At 44.1% G+C, this 12,984-nt stretch overlaps 1 protein-coding gene across 1 annotated transcript; it reads right to left on the reverse strand.

Annotated features, from left to right (window-relative positions):
* Positions 1-231: 231 nt before the first annotated feature.
* Positions 232-11,032, reverse strand: HDAC1 (histone deacetylase 1). Its single transcript, XM_010289780.1, has 13 exons — positions 10,914-11,032; positions 10,357-10,474; positions 7,322-7,396; positions 5,973-6,111; positions 5,203-5,344; positions 3,924-4,016; positions 3,501-3,609; positions 3,241-3,381; positions 2,645-2,753; positions 2,409-2,539; positions 1,513-1,659; positions 1,355-1,403; positions 232-973 (listed from the first exon to the last, which is right to left on the reverse strand). The coding sequence occupies exons 1-13, from the start codon at positions 10,986-10,988 to the stop codon at positions 946-948; spliced, it is 1,356 nt and encodes a 451-aa protein (XP_010288082.1). The 5' UTR covers positions 10,989-11,032; the 3' UTR covers positions 232-945.
* Positions 11,033-12,984: the final 1,952 nt, after the last annotated feature.

Genomic DNA, 12,984 nt, shown 5'->3' on the forward strand with positions numbered 1-12,984 from the left:
GGGAATTTCTGCAGTGGTTACAGCCTAGGACACAGATCAGTACTGAGAAAGCAAATTACGGCACGGGTAGCCGAGGGCAAACAAGCAGGAAAAGCAAAGCAGGCGGCCAAATGGGCAGTAACTCACTCCCCCCTCAAAAGAGGGGCATAGGTATAGCAAAAAAAAGGTATAAAAATTTCATCCCTTCTCTTACTCGAGATGCTTAATGCTGCCACACTAACTGGATCTGCAAGATCTTGGAAAAGTTAACCACCACATTAGGGTGATTTTCATTTTCCAGATCTGCACCTGCAGGGCTCTTGGGCTGATTCACTAAAGCGCTTTTCAGATTGCTTTTAAGCTGCTTCATCTCTTTCCACAAGTTTGCTGCAGGGAGGTAGCCAACTCTATTCAAGAACTGCACTATTTGACCCTGAGAAGCGGCACCAGCTTGCAGTTACTTGCCATGGTGGAATCAAACTGAAGACCAAAGGAATAGTCAGTCTCTCACAGGCTTCATCTGGGAACTCTTATTCTCCCATCAAAAAAACCAAAAACAAACAAACAAAAAAAAAAATTCATGGCCATCTTTCCACCTAACCTGAAATGCAGATACTACTTCTACTTAAATTATTCTTTTCCAAGGGTGGTTATTTCAGAGGAGAGAGTAAAGAAAGGAAGTGATTTTTTTTAAAGACACACTAAGGAGGCAGTGGAAGGCAAGAGTGAAACTTCCCAGTCACCAAATCTGGGCAGTGCAGGTCTGTCTACTCCGCAGAATCCTCCCTATCTGCTCCCAGCGGAGTGCAGCAAGGAATAATTTACAGTTCTCAAGTCATTTATATATTTATATAGAAATATATACAGAAACATATATAAAATATAAATCCTGTGGAATGGGAGGCAACCAGAGAAGCTAACCTATGACAACTACGCACTGACAGGTACTGTCCGGCTGCAGCCATCTTAGGTGGATTTTGTCTCTTCCTTCACCCTGTGGAAGGAAGCAATGAAGAATTTGGTTTAAACAAGCAACGCAGGCTGTGCCCAAGCTTTCGTAACAAGCCCGAGTTGCAACCTTAAAAATGCTGCTTATATGACCCATCTTCATTTAATACTTGTAACACGTTACTGAATGAAGGCACGGTATTTTTAAGCCCTTTTCACTGAGGGCTCTCACAGCGCTTTACCAGGTGTGCTGTTCCACACGTGCAAACTTCTTCCCGTTAGGAGCCCATGACAAAGCCACCCAAACTACCAGGCCTCTCCTTCAACCCCTCAACTTGGGCAGCATCCCACTGGGGGCATGGGTAGATTGAAGCACACAAAGTAGAGGCACAGCCATTTAGTTGCCATGCCAGGAGACAGGACTCACCCTTTGGGTTCTGCTTTCTCCTCTTTTGCTTTTTCCTCTTCTTTCTCATCTAGAGGGGAAAAAAAAAAAAAGGACACACAGTAGTGCAGCAGGAAAGTACATGCCAGGCAAAGTTCCACCGAGCTGGGAAGGCTTCTAGTCCTAGCTCTCATGCTTACCTTTCTTCTCCTCTTCCTCCTTTTCCTCTTCTGTTTTCACACGCTTAGCCTTCTTAAAGTTGGCAACATTTTTGCGCCCTCCTTCCCCTTCATCTTCAGAGTCAGAGAATTCTTCATCACAGGATATTCTCTTATCAGAATTGCGGACTGAGTGCGAACAAGACAAGAGGTTGTTTCAGCAGATTTAGAACTCAAGCACTAACTTCTCCAAGTACATCTACACACTGGAATGAACTAACGAGCCTACGTAAGTCAGAATTAGAAAGATGTTTTTATCGTGGCCTATCTGCCGTACCTTTTAACTCATCACTCCTAACTGCTCATACCTAAGATCCAAGATCACATGTACGACTTGGATTAGGTACAGTGTGATGTCTAGACTTGACAGCATAAGCAGGTTAACCAACCCCACACTGAGAAAATCTGTCTGCCAGATCTAAAGCCATCAGCCAATCTGGATATAAACTAGCATTTTTCACTGTGGAAGACAACTTCTCAGATCAAACCTGACAGTCTCCCAGAAAGTATTCTATCATAGCACCTACATCACAGGAACTGTTTAAATTCTCACATTAAAGCCTAGGTTCTTCCATTATGGAAATCATCTGGCAAAAGTGCTGGTTCTCCAAGGGAAAAGAAACGTATCAGCCCTGCAGTGCTTAGCATCATTGCTTTATCTTACAAAATAAATCAGAAAGGTGGGAACAGACTCAAACTGAAGGACTCCAGAATAGAGATTTATCCAAATCATATATCCTCCTCTCTTTACTAAGGTAACTCAGTTTAAAGCCTGCATGCTTTTCCAGCTAATTGATCCTGTTCAGCTTTGGCACCCACAGGCTGAACAGTACGCTTCCCAGCCGGGCAATGCAACCATGCCAGAGACAAGCACATACTTGAAATGCGTTTCTCAGGATCTTCTTCCTCTTCATCTCCACTGTCTTCCTGAACAGCATCCTCAGGAATTGGCTGCATCTGGACACCAGGAGCATGAGGCAGCATGCGCAGATTCTCAAAGAGACGCTGCCTATAGCCAGACAGGAAAGAAACACCTCCGTCAGCAAGGTGCCACCCACGGCTGTGAAGCCCCCAGTAGAAGGTGTCAGTCTCACATAGAGGAACAAACACTTACTTGATCTTCTCGAGATACTCATTGGTATTCTGGTTAGTCATGTTTGAGGGACTGATGTGGAGCTTAAAGTCTGGTCCAAAGTACTCAAAATAGTCATTATACGGAAGTTCTGCAGGCAAGTTAAAAAGGAATACACACCAAATTACCACTGGACCAGTAATGAAATACCACAAGCACACTGTACTTCAGTGCTAAATAAAAGCACAACTGCAGTTAGCTAGGTGTAGGAGCTGAAGCCCTCATAGCCCAAATTCAGATCAAAACAGACAACTTGGCAACAGCATGGTCAAAGCTTACTTGGCAGTTAAGCACTATCAGCATGCACAAAAGTTTTCAGTAGAAGGCCATCTAATTTCAGTAAGACAGCAAGGCTGCTGGGTACTTTTTGCTGGAGGGGAGAGCTACAGGACTGGAATGCAAACAAGAACAGCTACTGCAAATCAGGGAATCCAAAAGCTCTTCCACAGTAATAATCAAAAGCTAATGAAACATCTCAGGGTTGCTACCTCTCCCACAGCAACATCATTTCCCTGAGCTCTGTTACTAGAGTTTCATTGTCTCCTAGTCTTGCTTCAAAGGCTCCTGGGAAGAATTACCATTGGGAATTTCAGTGTCCAAAGCGACAGCAGTCTCATAGGTCCAGCATCTAGCCACGTTGCGGATCGTATAGCCACCTCCTCCCAGCATCAGCATAGGTAAATTAAAACTTTTTACAAACTCCACACACTTGGCATGACCTGCAGCAAAAGCAGTGGGGGAGAAGGTCATAACCTCATGGCATAAGAACAAATTTTTCAATGAAATCTAATTATATCAGTTATGCCGGTTCAACACAGGCACTGTATGGTACTCTTACCTTTGATGGTCAGATTAAAACAACCCAGCCTGTCCCCTGACAGAGAATCTGACCCGCACTGCAAGACAACTGCGCTAGGCTGGAATGTCTCCATCACTTTAGATATCACCTAAACAAGAAATCCGTTGTTACACACTCTCCACAGGACAGTGTCACAGCACCACAGTAATGTCCATGTTAGCAAGTGACATGAAAACATCCCTAGTGTTCCCACAGCTGCTGACTCCCCTATATTGGTAACACTGAGGCTCTTACAAAGAGAAGCTTACTGACGACAGGCAGCAATTGTTACGGAGGAATAGAGCCCCTGAAGAACTTTTTCACAGAAGACTGAATCAATTTCTCCAAAGAACGGCTCCATGAGCCACCCAATGACAAAGTACGACCCAAAAAGAATCACTCAGCAAAGACGTCTTCACTTACCGGCTTGAATATTGCTTCATAGGACTCATCATCAATTCCATCCCGGAGGGGATAGTTGACAGCGTAGTACTTGCCTTTGCCTGCACCAATATCCTGTTAAAGACAGGAGAGACCACAAGTCACCAGAGAACCAACTGCAACACATAAATTGTGCACCAAATTGGGAAGGGAAGTCTGGGATTCCATCAGTGTAATCTGAATGCAAGCCTAGGCTCTCACGGACAAATACTGTCCTGGCAGAAGGCAGCAAGAGTTCGTTGACTCCAACATCAGCTTAGTTGGCATAGATGGGTGCATTTGGCTCTCAGTGTTCAGAGAAGAAAAATCTACTACTACATCTTGCTCTGAGCACACAGGCTCTCATTTCACTGGCAAAAGCCTCTCTTTTACACATCAATAAAACCGGCAGCTACAATTCTAGTTCCAAACCTGTACACTGCAGAGACACACAGCCCAAAATACCAGTTTGGGCTGACGGTGCAGTCTAGTAACTGAAGGAATCTATTTTTACTTTGGAATAATATATATATTTTTACATTTCCATTATCTCTCTCATACCCAAGTATTTTATTAAAAATAATTATTTCATTTCTGGTGCAGAGCGGCTGCACCAGGAAAGAAGACTGCAGCTGCACACAAGGTGATATCACCAGCGCCAAACTCTGGGCAGGCTGAAAAAGTACAACTCACAAATGGAAGGCAAGAGAATTTAGATCAGAAAAATGTAATTCCAATAAAAAGCACATAAAAAGCGTAAAGAACCTTTCAGCCCTTAGAACAGCATGCTGGCAATGTCAGAAGTCACAAAGTGAACCACACCTGTACCTAGCTTGAAAAAGTGCCACAGTTAACACCATGGTTCATTAACATGCAGAACTGACTCACAGGAGGAAACGCCAACCAGATAAATGAACACACAGAGTACTCCCTCATAAACTTTCACCTAAAAGCTTGTGTGACCAAACTTAGTTTGCAAGCGGCTACAGATGACCAACACACCACCTTCAGAGTCACTTTTCTGAGCATAATCCCACCAGAAGGCTGCTAAGAGACCAATATCAAAGCCTTGTTTTTATTACTATACGGGCCATGAACAAAGCACCCACTCCAAGAGCTGAGCCAGCTGCCTCACATATACACCTCTCCCCTCAGAAAAAGGATGGCACTCTGAGAGCAGGAAAAACCAGGAGAGCAGTGATTTTAGTTAAATTAGTATGACAGCAAACCGATGGAAGAGACCAAATTTCAGGATAATTTTCTGCTAAGCCTTCATTCTCACCCGCAGGTCCCCTGTTCCTGGGAAGTATTCTCCGTACTTATGAAAGGACACGGTCATGACACGGTCTGTGGTATAAAAGGCTTCCTCCACGCCATCTCCATGGTGAATATCAATGTCAATATACAGCACTCTCTGGTGATACCTAGGATCAGAAAGGAGTCAAAACGCTGCATTTCTTCAGAGCAGAAACTGCCTTCACTAGCAGAGCAAATGGGAGGAGAGGAAAGAACTTGGTGCTAATCCTCAGGCTGCACAGCTACCAGCCAGCTTGCTCTGGAGTCTACAGGCAAAAAAGCTGTGGAGAATGGACATGTGCCTTGGTCAGCAGCGGAACAGAACGACAGAGGAAAAGAAAGTGGCTTTTGCTGCTGCAACCGATCTTTGAAGGCAGACTCAACTTGGTTTAATTAGATTCAGCCAACCGACTGCATTTTTTACGTCCAAGCCTCCTTGGCTCCAAACTGAGGTTTACCTTGAGCCAAAATCTGTCACATACTATAGCTGTACGCCCTCTTCCAGGATGGATGGAGGAGAGAAGGGCCTAAGAGCAACCACACAACGCTCCAAGCCTTCTGCCTCCCGCGCAGTGCTACTGCTACCCCTTTGGGAGAAACGGTACTACATCCCAAAAGAGAGCTGATTAAGCCCTCCCAGGAAAACACAGCTAAAAAAAGAGAAACAAAAAGAGAAGACTGGAAAGAAAGTGCTACGGACTTAGAGGAAATGCAGCAGAACAGACAAACAGAAGGCATAAATATTACTGCTCGTACTTTAGGAGCTCCAAGATAGCCAAGACGATATCGTTGACGTAACAGAAGCCAGAAGCTTCTGACTTTTTAGCATGGTGAAGGCCTCCCGCCCAATTCACAGCAATATCTGTCTGTTGCTTGTTCAGCTTCACAGCACTGGCTGTTGGGAGAATTACGAAATGTTAGCATGAGAGCAAAGGCCCCATGACAGAGACTGAGGGGTAAAGCACAGGTCCCTTATGATCACATCATTGCTTATGTCTGCATTTGGGTACTTTACAAAGCACAAGCCCAAAGGTTTAACACTGGATGTCTCAACAAACTCACAAAAGGCAAGAGAAGAGAAATGCAGCCTCTGTTTTGCCTGCACACACTTCTCATCACTTCCCACTTTTGCCTCACAGCATTAAATCTGCCCAAACAAGTCCACAGCATTCTAGCTGGGGTCACAGTTGAAGACAACTTAGATTTCTCAGTGCCCCGGACAAAAGATTTTAATGAAAGGCTTTATCCAACATATATTTAGGCCATTCACTGAATATGCATTTAGGCAAAAGGAGTTCTCTTCCCCCAGCCCCTTCATAAACTTTCTGCAGATTCTGCAAGTCTCCCAGAATCAAAACAAATGATATAGTCTGTGGAATCTGCAGCCTTGGGACCAGAGCGCATAGCTACTTCAAAAAATGCTGCAGTCAGGACTCGTATGTACTGCTGAACACTGTTACAGGAAATAAAGGCTTCTAGATGTCATTGTGGGAGTAGCAGCCACAAAGCTTTAACGCCTATGCGCAGTAACACAGTTCCGCACTATCGAGTATTTCTGCAACAAAGTATTTGAAAATAGTGAAAGCATTTTAAATGCTCCAGCCTTCAGGGAGCTTACTGAAACCTTTCAGGTTCTATTTTGCCTTCTGTCCAGAGACAGTGGCTTTTTGTTAAAAACAACAGATAAAGTAACCCTTTTCTTTCCTTTCCAGGTTATGCCCGCCCAGAACAAGGTTTTTACAACTTTTTCATCCGTAAATGTAAAACTTTTTTTTTTTTTTTTTTTTTTTTAATAAAACCCCTTTTGCTGCTATGGTTTTAAGTCTTTGCTGGCAATGTTGTTATACCACTTACAGAGTCCTTCACGTATTCAGTGAAGTAACTTGAACTAGCGAAGATATGCTTAACAAATGTAGAGGGACCTGTCAATACGCAAGGCTTGAACCCTTATATGGGAAGAAATCTGGATCTAATTATTAAGAAAATGGGAAATAGGTTCACAGGCCTTCCCCACCACCACCTACAACAATTTATTTTCTGGATGGAGCTACATTACATACATTCGCTTAAGAGAAAAAGAAAAGAACATACAACTGTGAGCTTACCAACTGAGCCTCCAGCAGAGAGCTGACAAAACTCAAACAACCCATCAAACACAGGGCAGTCTTCCCCCACATTAACTTCAAGAAGAGTACAAAAGAGTTAGTAAGACAAAACCACAAATAAATGGCAAAGCTTATACCACCACTCCGATTTTAAAAGCTAACCGGATAAGCAATCAAACGTTTTATATGACAAAATAGCACACACAAGTAATAAAACATTAACGTAATCAACCTGAGGATGGCCTGATGAGGGAAAAAGCTTGTTGCTGTAGGGAAGATGCTCCTGACTTGTAAGAAACCAGGAAGGCAGGTCGCAGGAGCTCTGGTGAGAGCAGCATGCCATCTACTGGGGTGCGCTACGAGGGATCCAGAAACCAGTCAATCATGTTGGAAAATGAGTGGGCGGAGGGGAGATGCTATCAAGAGCTGCGTAATACTGATACACATCCTCAGCAGCAACTCAAGCGGCGCTCTGTTGAGGCAGCACATTGACAGTATTGTGCTCTGGCAGCACATGCTGGTCACCACGGGCACACGCAGGCTGTGCAAAATGGGGGCCAGCACCCCTCACTACCCAGCGTGGGCCACGCTGCAGCCCGGGCACCGTGCCTTCTGGCTGTTTCTGACTACAGAGCTGTCACTGAGCTCCATTACACAACCCCACAGCAAGTGGGAAAGGTTTTTACTCCCGTTTCCTGCTGTATTGCTGACGAGGATTTGAGAAAGCAAACAGTGCCAGCGCTGCAGGAGAAAGTGGGGAGATGGTAGATAGCAGGGTGTTCTGGACAAGAAGTTCACATCCACATCTGTTCTGTTACACTTCGTACGTTCCTTTTACTTCACATTGGACAGCCGGTTTTTAACTTCTCAGTAGTACTGTAGTTTTGGCCTAGATAAATTTCTACTGTAAATAGTTTCATGATTAAAAATAAAACCAGTAACAGCAGACTTGTACTGAATCTAGATTTTTGCAAGATTTGCTTTTACAAACAAAAAAAATTCTGTAGAACGTTTACTTCTGTGCTTAATGAGAAAGGCACAAACAACACAGTTCTTGCAGCATTAGAAACTCATTGGTCTCCACAAAGACTGTGTGATAAGGGAGTTTGAACGGTCCCAGTTCGGGACAGGGATCTCGATCTCTGACAAGGACAATACCCAGGAGACCCAGAAGGAAGTAATTGTTCCCGCTTTCCAATTGTTTCAGCAGGGCGTGGCAACTGCTAGAGTTTGAATAATTAATTCAGAGAGGTGGTTGGAACCTTTCCCTGTTGAGTAGAGTTTAAGTCATCAATTTCTGCATGCTTCCCATTACAACAAATTAAACTTCTTGCCCTTTAGGTTAAAAAGTAGTCTTCCCAAGTCCTCGGGCGGGCAACATGGCATTAGCAGAATGAAATTGGAGACTGTTCATTACCTTTACTGCCCCTCAGAACTTTGTGGGCAGCACTGACAGCATTTGAGGGCATCCCTCTGCTATACCTGGCAAAGAGAGGAGCTGCTGTGTAAACAGAAGCCAACTGGGCTTTTTCCCACCAGGAGATTCAACGCAGCCAGGACTACTAAGGAGGGATATTAATAACAGGGGTCAATGACTTGACTATAGGCATAAAGCTCTGGTGGAACATGAAAGGCACAGATGCTCCTTCTTGTAGTGGGTGGGTGAGGAACTCCCTATTTGGGAGAGTGCAACCAGAGAGAGCCCAGCATTAAAGGTGGAACCATCCTTATGGAAATCACAGCAGCCAGCCTTCCCTCAAAAGGAAAGCTGAAGCACCAAGCAGGCTAGAGACCTGCCACTGTACTTGGCAGCGGTGACCTTGTCTCCTATATCCTTAATCTTTGTTCTGAGCCTCCTGTGCTAGTTCTCTAGCTACACAGGGGCTACTATTTTGCAGGTCTTGTTGAAGAAAAGCTGTCCTCCGCATGTTTAAGATTAATTTTCATATTTTGCCTCCTTCAGTTAAAAATAATTCTGTGGAATTACAGTACAGAAAACTTTGACTACCAGAGAAAGTAGTGTGGGTGTTTATGAGTCGTATCTGCTTCAGGGGTAAACAGTTCAGTTTGTGTAAATATGTACTTTGGTATATGTCATTTGGTATATTAAGGCATATAATTTACTGTAGGAAGTCTTTCAATGTATATTTCTCATGAACCATATTACCCTTTCCTTTTAACATGTTTGTGCCTTACTATCTGTCCCCTTCAGCTCATACCAGATTTCCAAGTGCCTCAACTTCAGACTTGAGACCCATATTTCTTCTAAATTGGAGATTACATTTAGTTCTGCTCTGAAGAACTGCAGTGTGCGAGATCAAAATACTGTCTAAACGAACCTTGAGCCGTCTCCAGTATTTGTCTATACTTGCTAGAAACCTAGTTTGACACAGTTATTGCCAAAGAACATCATCTCAGAGCTGCAGAGAGACAAAAAAAAAAAGGCTTCTGCAACATCAAAGTCACCATTAAAGAGCCCTGCCATGGACTGGAGAGGTTAGCTCACTAAATAAACCATTCTAAAATAAAGTAGATAGGTATCATTGTGCATCTCAACTCTCCCCCACTTCCAAATTGCCATTGCCCTGAAAATCCTTCAGAGTTACAGCAGATTTTGGACACAATTGATTAGTTGAGGCGTTTTTCTGTTTGTTTCTTTTAAATTGCACAAGCCTTTTCCACCCCAATACCTCTGGTTAAAGATAAGCAATTACACAAAATACATGCAGCTCATAAATGGAATAGTTCAGTCACCTCTGAGCCAGGAAGGCAACTTAGAAGAGTTTCCATCAAAACACAAGACCAAAAAAAGGCAGCCAGGTCAAAGGCTTTTCCTCAGCTCTTTGGAAATATTGGCTTGACAGAGGGACCCATTTTTAAACGGTCAATTTACCAGAAAAATCAAAGTCAAGAGAAAGACAATTTCCCGTGGTTCTTCCTACTCTTTTTATCACAAACGTCTAAAACTGGCCTAGGATTCTCAGAACTAAAATTTTAACACTGGCAGGAACTACAGCTCTACAAGCGTAGCTTACATCTTTGCATCTGCTTGCTGTACTCAGACATGTTATCTGGGCGAATAGATCTCAGAAATTTTATGTAGTCATCACTGTGGTACTTGGTCATTTCTTCTGCATTTGCTTTGTGAGGGCGCTGCAAGGACAAAAAAAGAGCAAGGCTTGTTTTGAAACACATCTCTCTCCCCAGTTCCCATTCCCAACCTCAGATTTACCCCTAGGAACCACAAAAAAATCAAAACAGCAGCATTAAACAAGAGAAACTTATTTTCTAAGGCAAGTGCCATTGCTGGAGACTGGAATGTATTGCATATCTAGACAAAGAACATACTTAAGTTACAGGAAAAAAAGCAATTTTCCAATCTCCAAAGCTTATCTGAAGCAAAGAACATCTCACTAGAGACAATCAGAAGAAAGCACAAATACATCAGCACAATTGTTTGGGTTTTTTTTTTTCCTTTCCTCCTTGGCTCATGAACAGAGAACTTAGAGGTCTGAAGCATCAAAATTAAAACCTGACACATAAACTAAGACCTTTCATACCTATTTCTCTTCATGACCAGCCCTACACTTACATATATCTCCATCTTCCTGTAGAGGCCATAGTTCAGCAGTAGGTTGTGGGTCATCCGGATCCTGTGGGGTTTCATTGGATGCCCTTGGCCATAATAGTAGTTTCCAACATCACCTGGGAGCAGAAAGGATTTTGTTACAGCAGCAGCAGGGAGAACTATGAATTCCTTCAAACAGAATCACAGTCGAGCCACAAGAGCCACCAGGTCGTCTGTCATTTTGTCTGTCCTTTAGCAGTGCATCTGTTCACAGGGGACAGGGTCTCCCGTCTTGCTTGCACAGGTATCTCCATGGATTCCAGAAAACTTTATCCTAGGCTCAAATAAGACAGGCATTTGGAAATTGGGGTATGGCCAGACAAGGAATTTTTTAAGGCCCATTCGGCAATGCAGGTAGAGCCTGAGCAATTAACATCACACTGCACAAGTTAAGAGGAGGGAGCTCCAGCTTTCTTGGGCAGGAGGAGCTTTGGGCACCACGTCTGTGTGTCCTTCACTCAGCTAATGCCAGCTCTCCAATGTCCTCTCCAGGTGGTTCAGATCCACTATGGTATCTCACACTTATTTCACAGAGAAATGCAACCGCACTGAGCGGAAACCCGCACACCAAGAGCCACGCAGGTCTAATCCCAGCTCAGACAATGACTCATCAGACAGAGCATGTAGCCTCTTTGCCTCAGTTTCTTACTAGTTACCCAACAGAAATGAGATACAAAGCAGCTAGTTCTGTCAAAAAGCAAGCGCCAGTGCAGCTGTAGTTTTACAGCTTCTCAATTATTTTCACCCTTTATTATTGCTTGAAATCCTTCAGAAGAATCCCAGTCCCTACCAACCACTCACCCACGCAACACGCCTGACGAGCTATTCTATGGGTACACACGTTAATGAAGTTACCTTCCTGCAAATACATCCCACGGGTCATCTCCCCACGCAGATTTTCTCCTACCTAGCAAAAACTGAGCTCATGCTGCACTTCCCTGCAGTAGGCACCACTAACTGTTTTTTCCCCCCTCCTCTCCCTGGGTACTTATTTTCATGAAACTTAGAGAAATTTAACTTTCAGATTTCTGCCTCCTGCCTATTTGTCTGTGAGAGGCAGACTCAAGTTTCCAACAGCGGGAAACATGCAGACAGCCACACACAGCAGCAAAATCACGCAAGCCTCATTTTCTTGGGAAACCAGACTAAGTTGTTCATGTAGTTGTACAACTCCCGATCAGTTTAGGAAGCAGGAGACCCAATCCGGTCTGGCTGGTGACTCAGTTGGGAGCATTAATATTTCATCACCAATTTTTACATTCAGGAGAAACTGCTACTTCCTCACAGCACACAGCTCTAGTTCTTCCTCCTGTGGACATGGCCCTATTTTCAGCCAAAGTAGTTGCAAACCCCATACCCAAACAATTCTGCTGCTGGAGATTACCTGTGCATGGTGTGATGGTGAAATGGGGTGTTCTTCACATGAAGATATATTACTGGGGCAACTATCCCTACAGTAAAATCAGGTTAACTCAAGCTTTGGGGAACTCAGTAAGAGATGCTTAAGAGCCTATCTAGAAAATACAAGCACAAAACTACATGAAGCTTTGAAAAACCATCATCATCTTCACCTCAGGCTGTCAGCAAAATGCCTGGGCAAACCCTGACTTCCAGAGCTTGTTCATGTTCACTCTGCTAAACACATCCCACCACGAGTCCTACAGAGCTGCAGACGAGCTTGTCTGCTCCTGGACGTCAGTGCAGATTAAGAGCGTGTGAACTTCACAGATACTTCTTCCTGTCTGCTAGGGTTAAGCAAGTCCCTACATGGGGAGTTAATAAAGGAGAAGTTACTGTTCAAGTCGAAACCCTCGCACACACCCTCAGCACCCCCTGGGATTTCCATGAAGGACCCTTAAAACACCCAATGACCTTTTCCCCAACCTCTGCATCCCACCTAGACCCTTCCCTGCAGCACAGGTTTCATCTCCAGCATCAGATGCCCCCCTGCCATCTGAAATTTGTGGCTCAAGGAAGAGACCCACACGCCACCCGAAACAGCACCCAGGGACCTCCCTTCAGGGAATTACTGCAC

This window comes from Phaethon lepturus, unplaced genomic scaffold (genome assembly GCF_000687285.1).
Source record: "Phaethon lepturus isolate BGI_N335 unplaced genomic scaffold, ASM68728v1 scaffold50956, whole genome shotgun sequence".
Taxonomy (NCBI): domain Eukaryota; kingdom Metazoa; phylum Chordata; class Aves; order Phaethontiformes; family Phaethontidae; genus Phaethon; species Phaethon lepturus.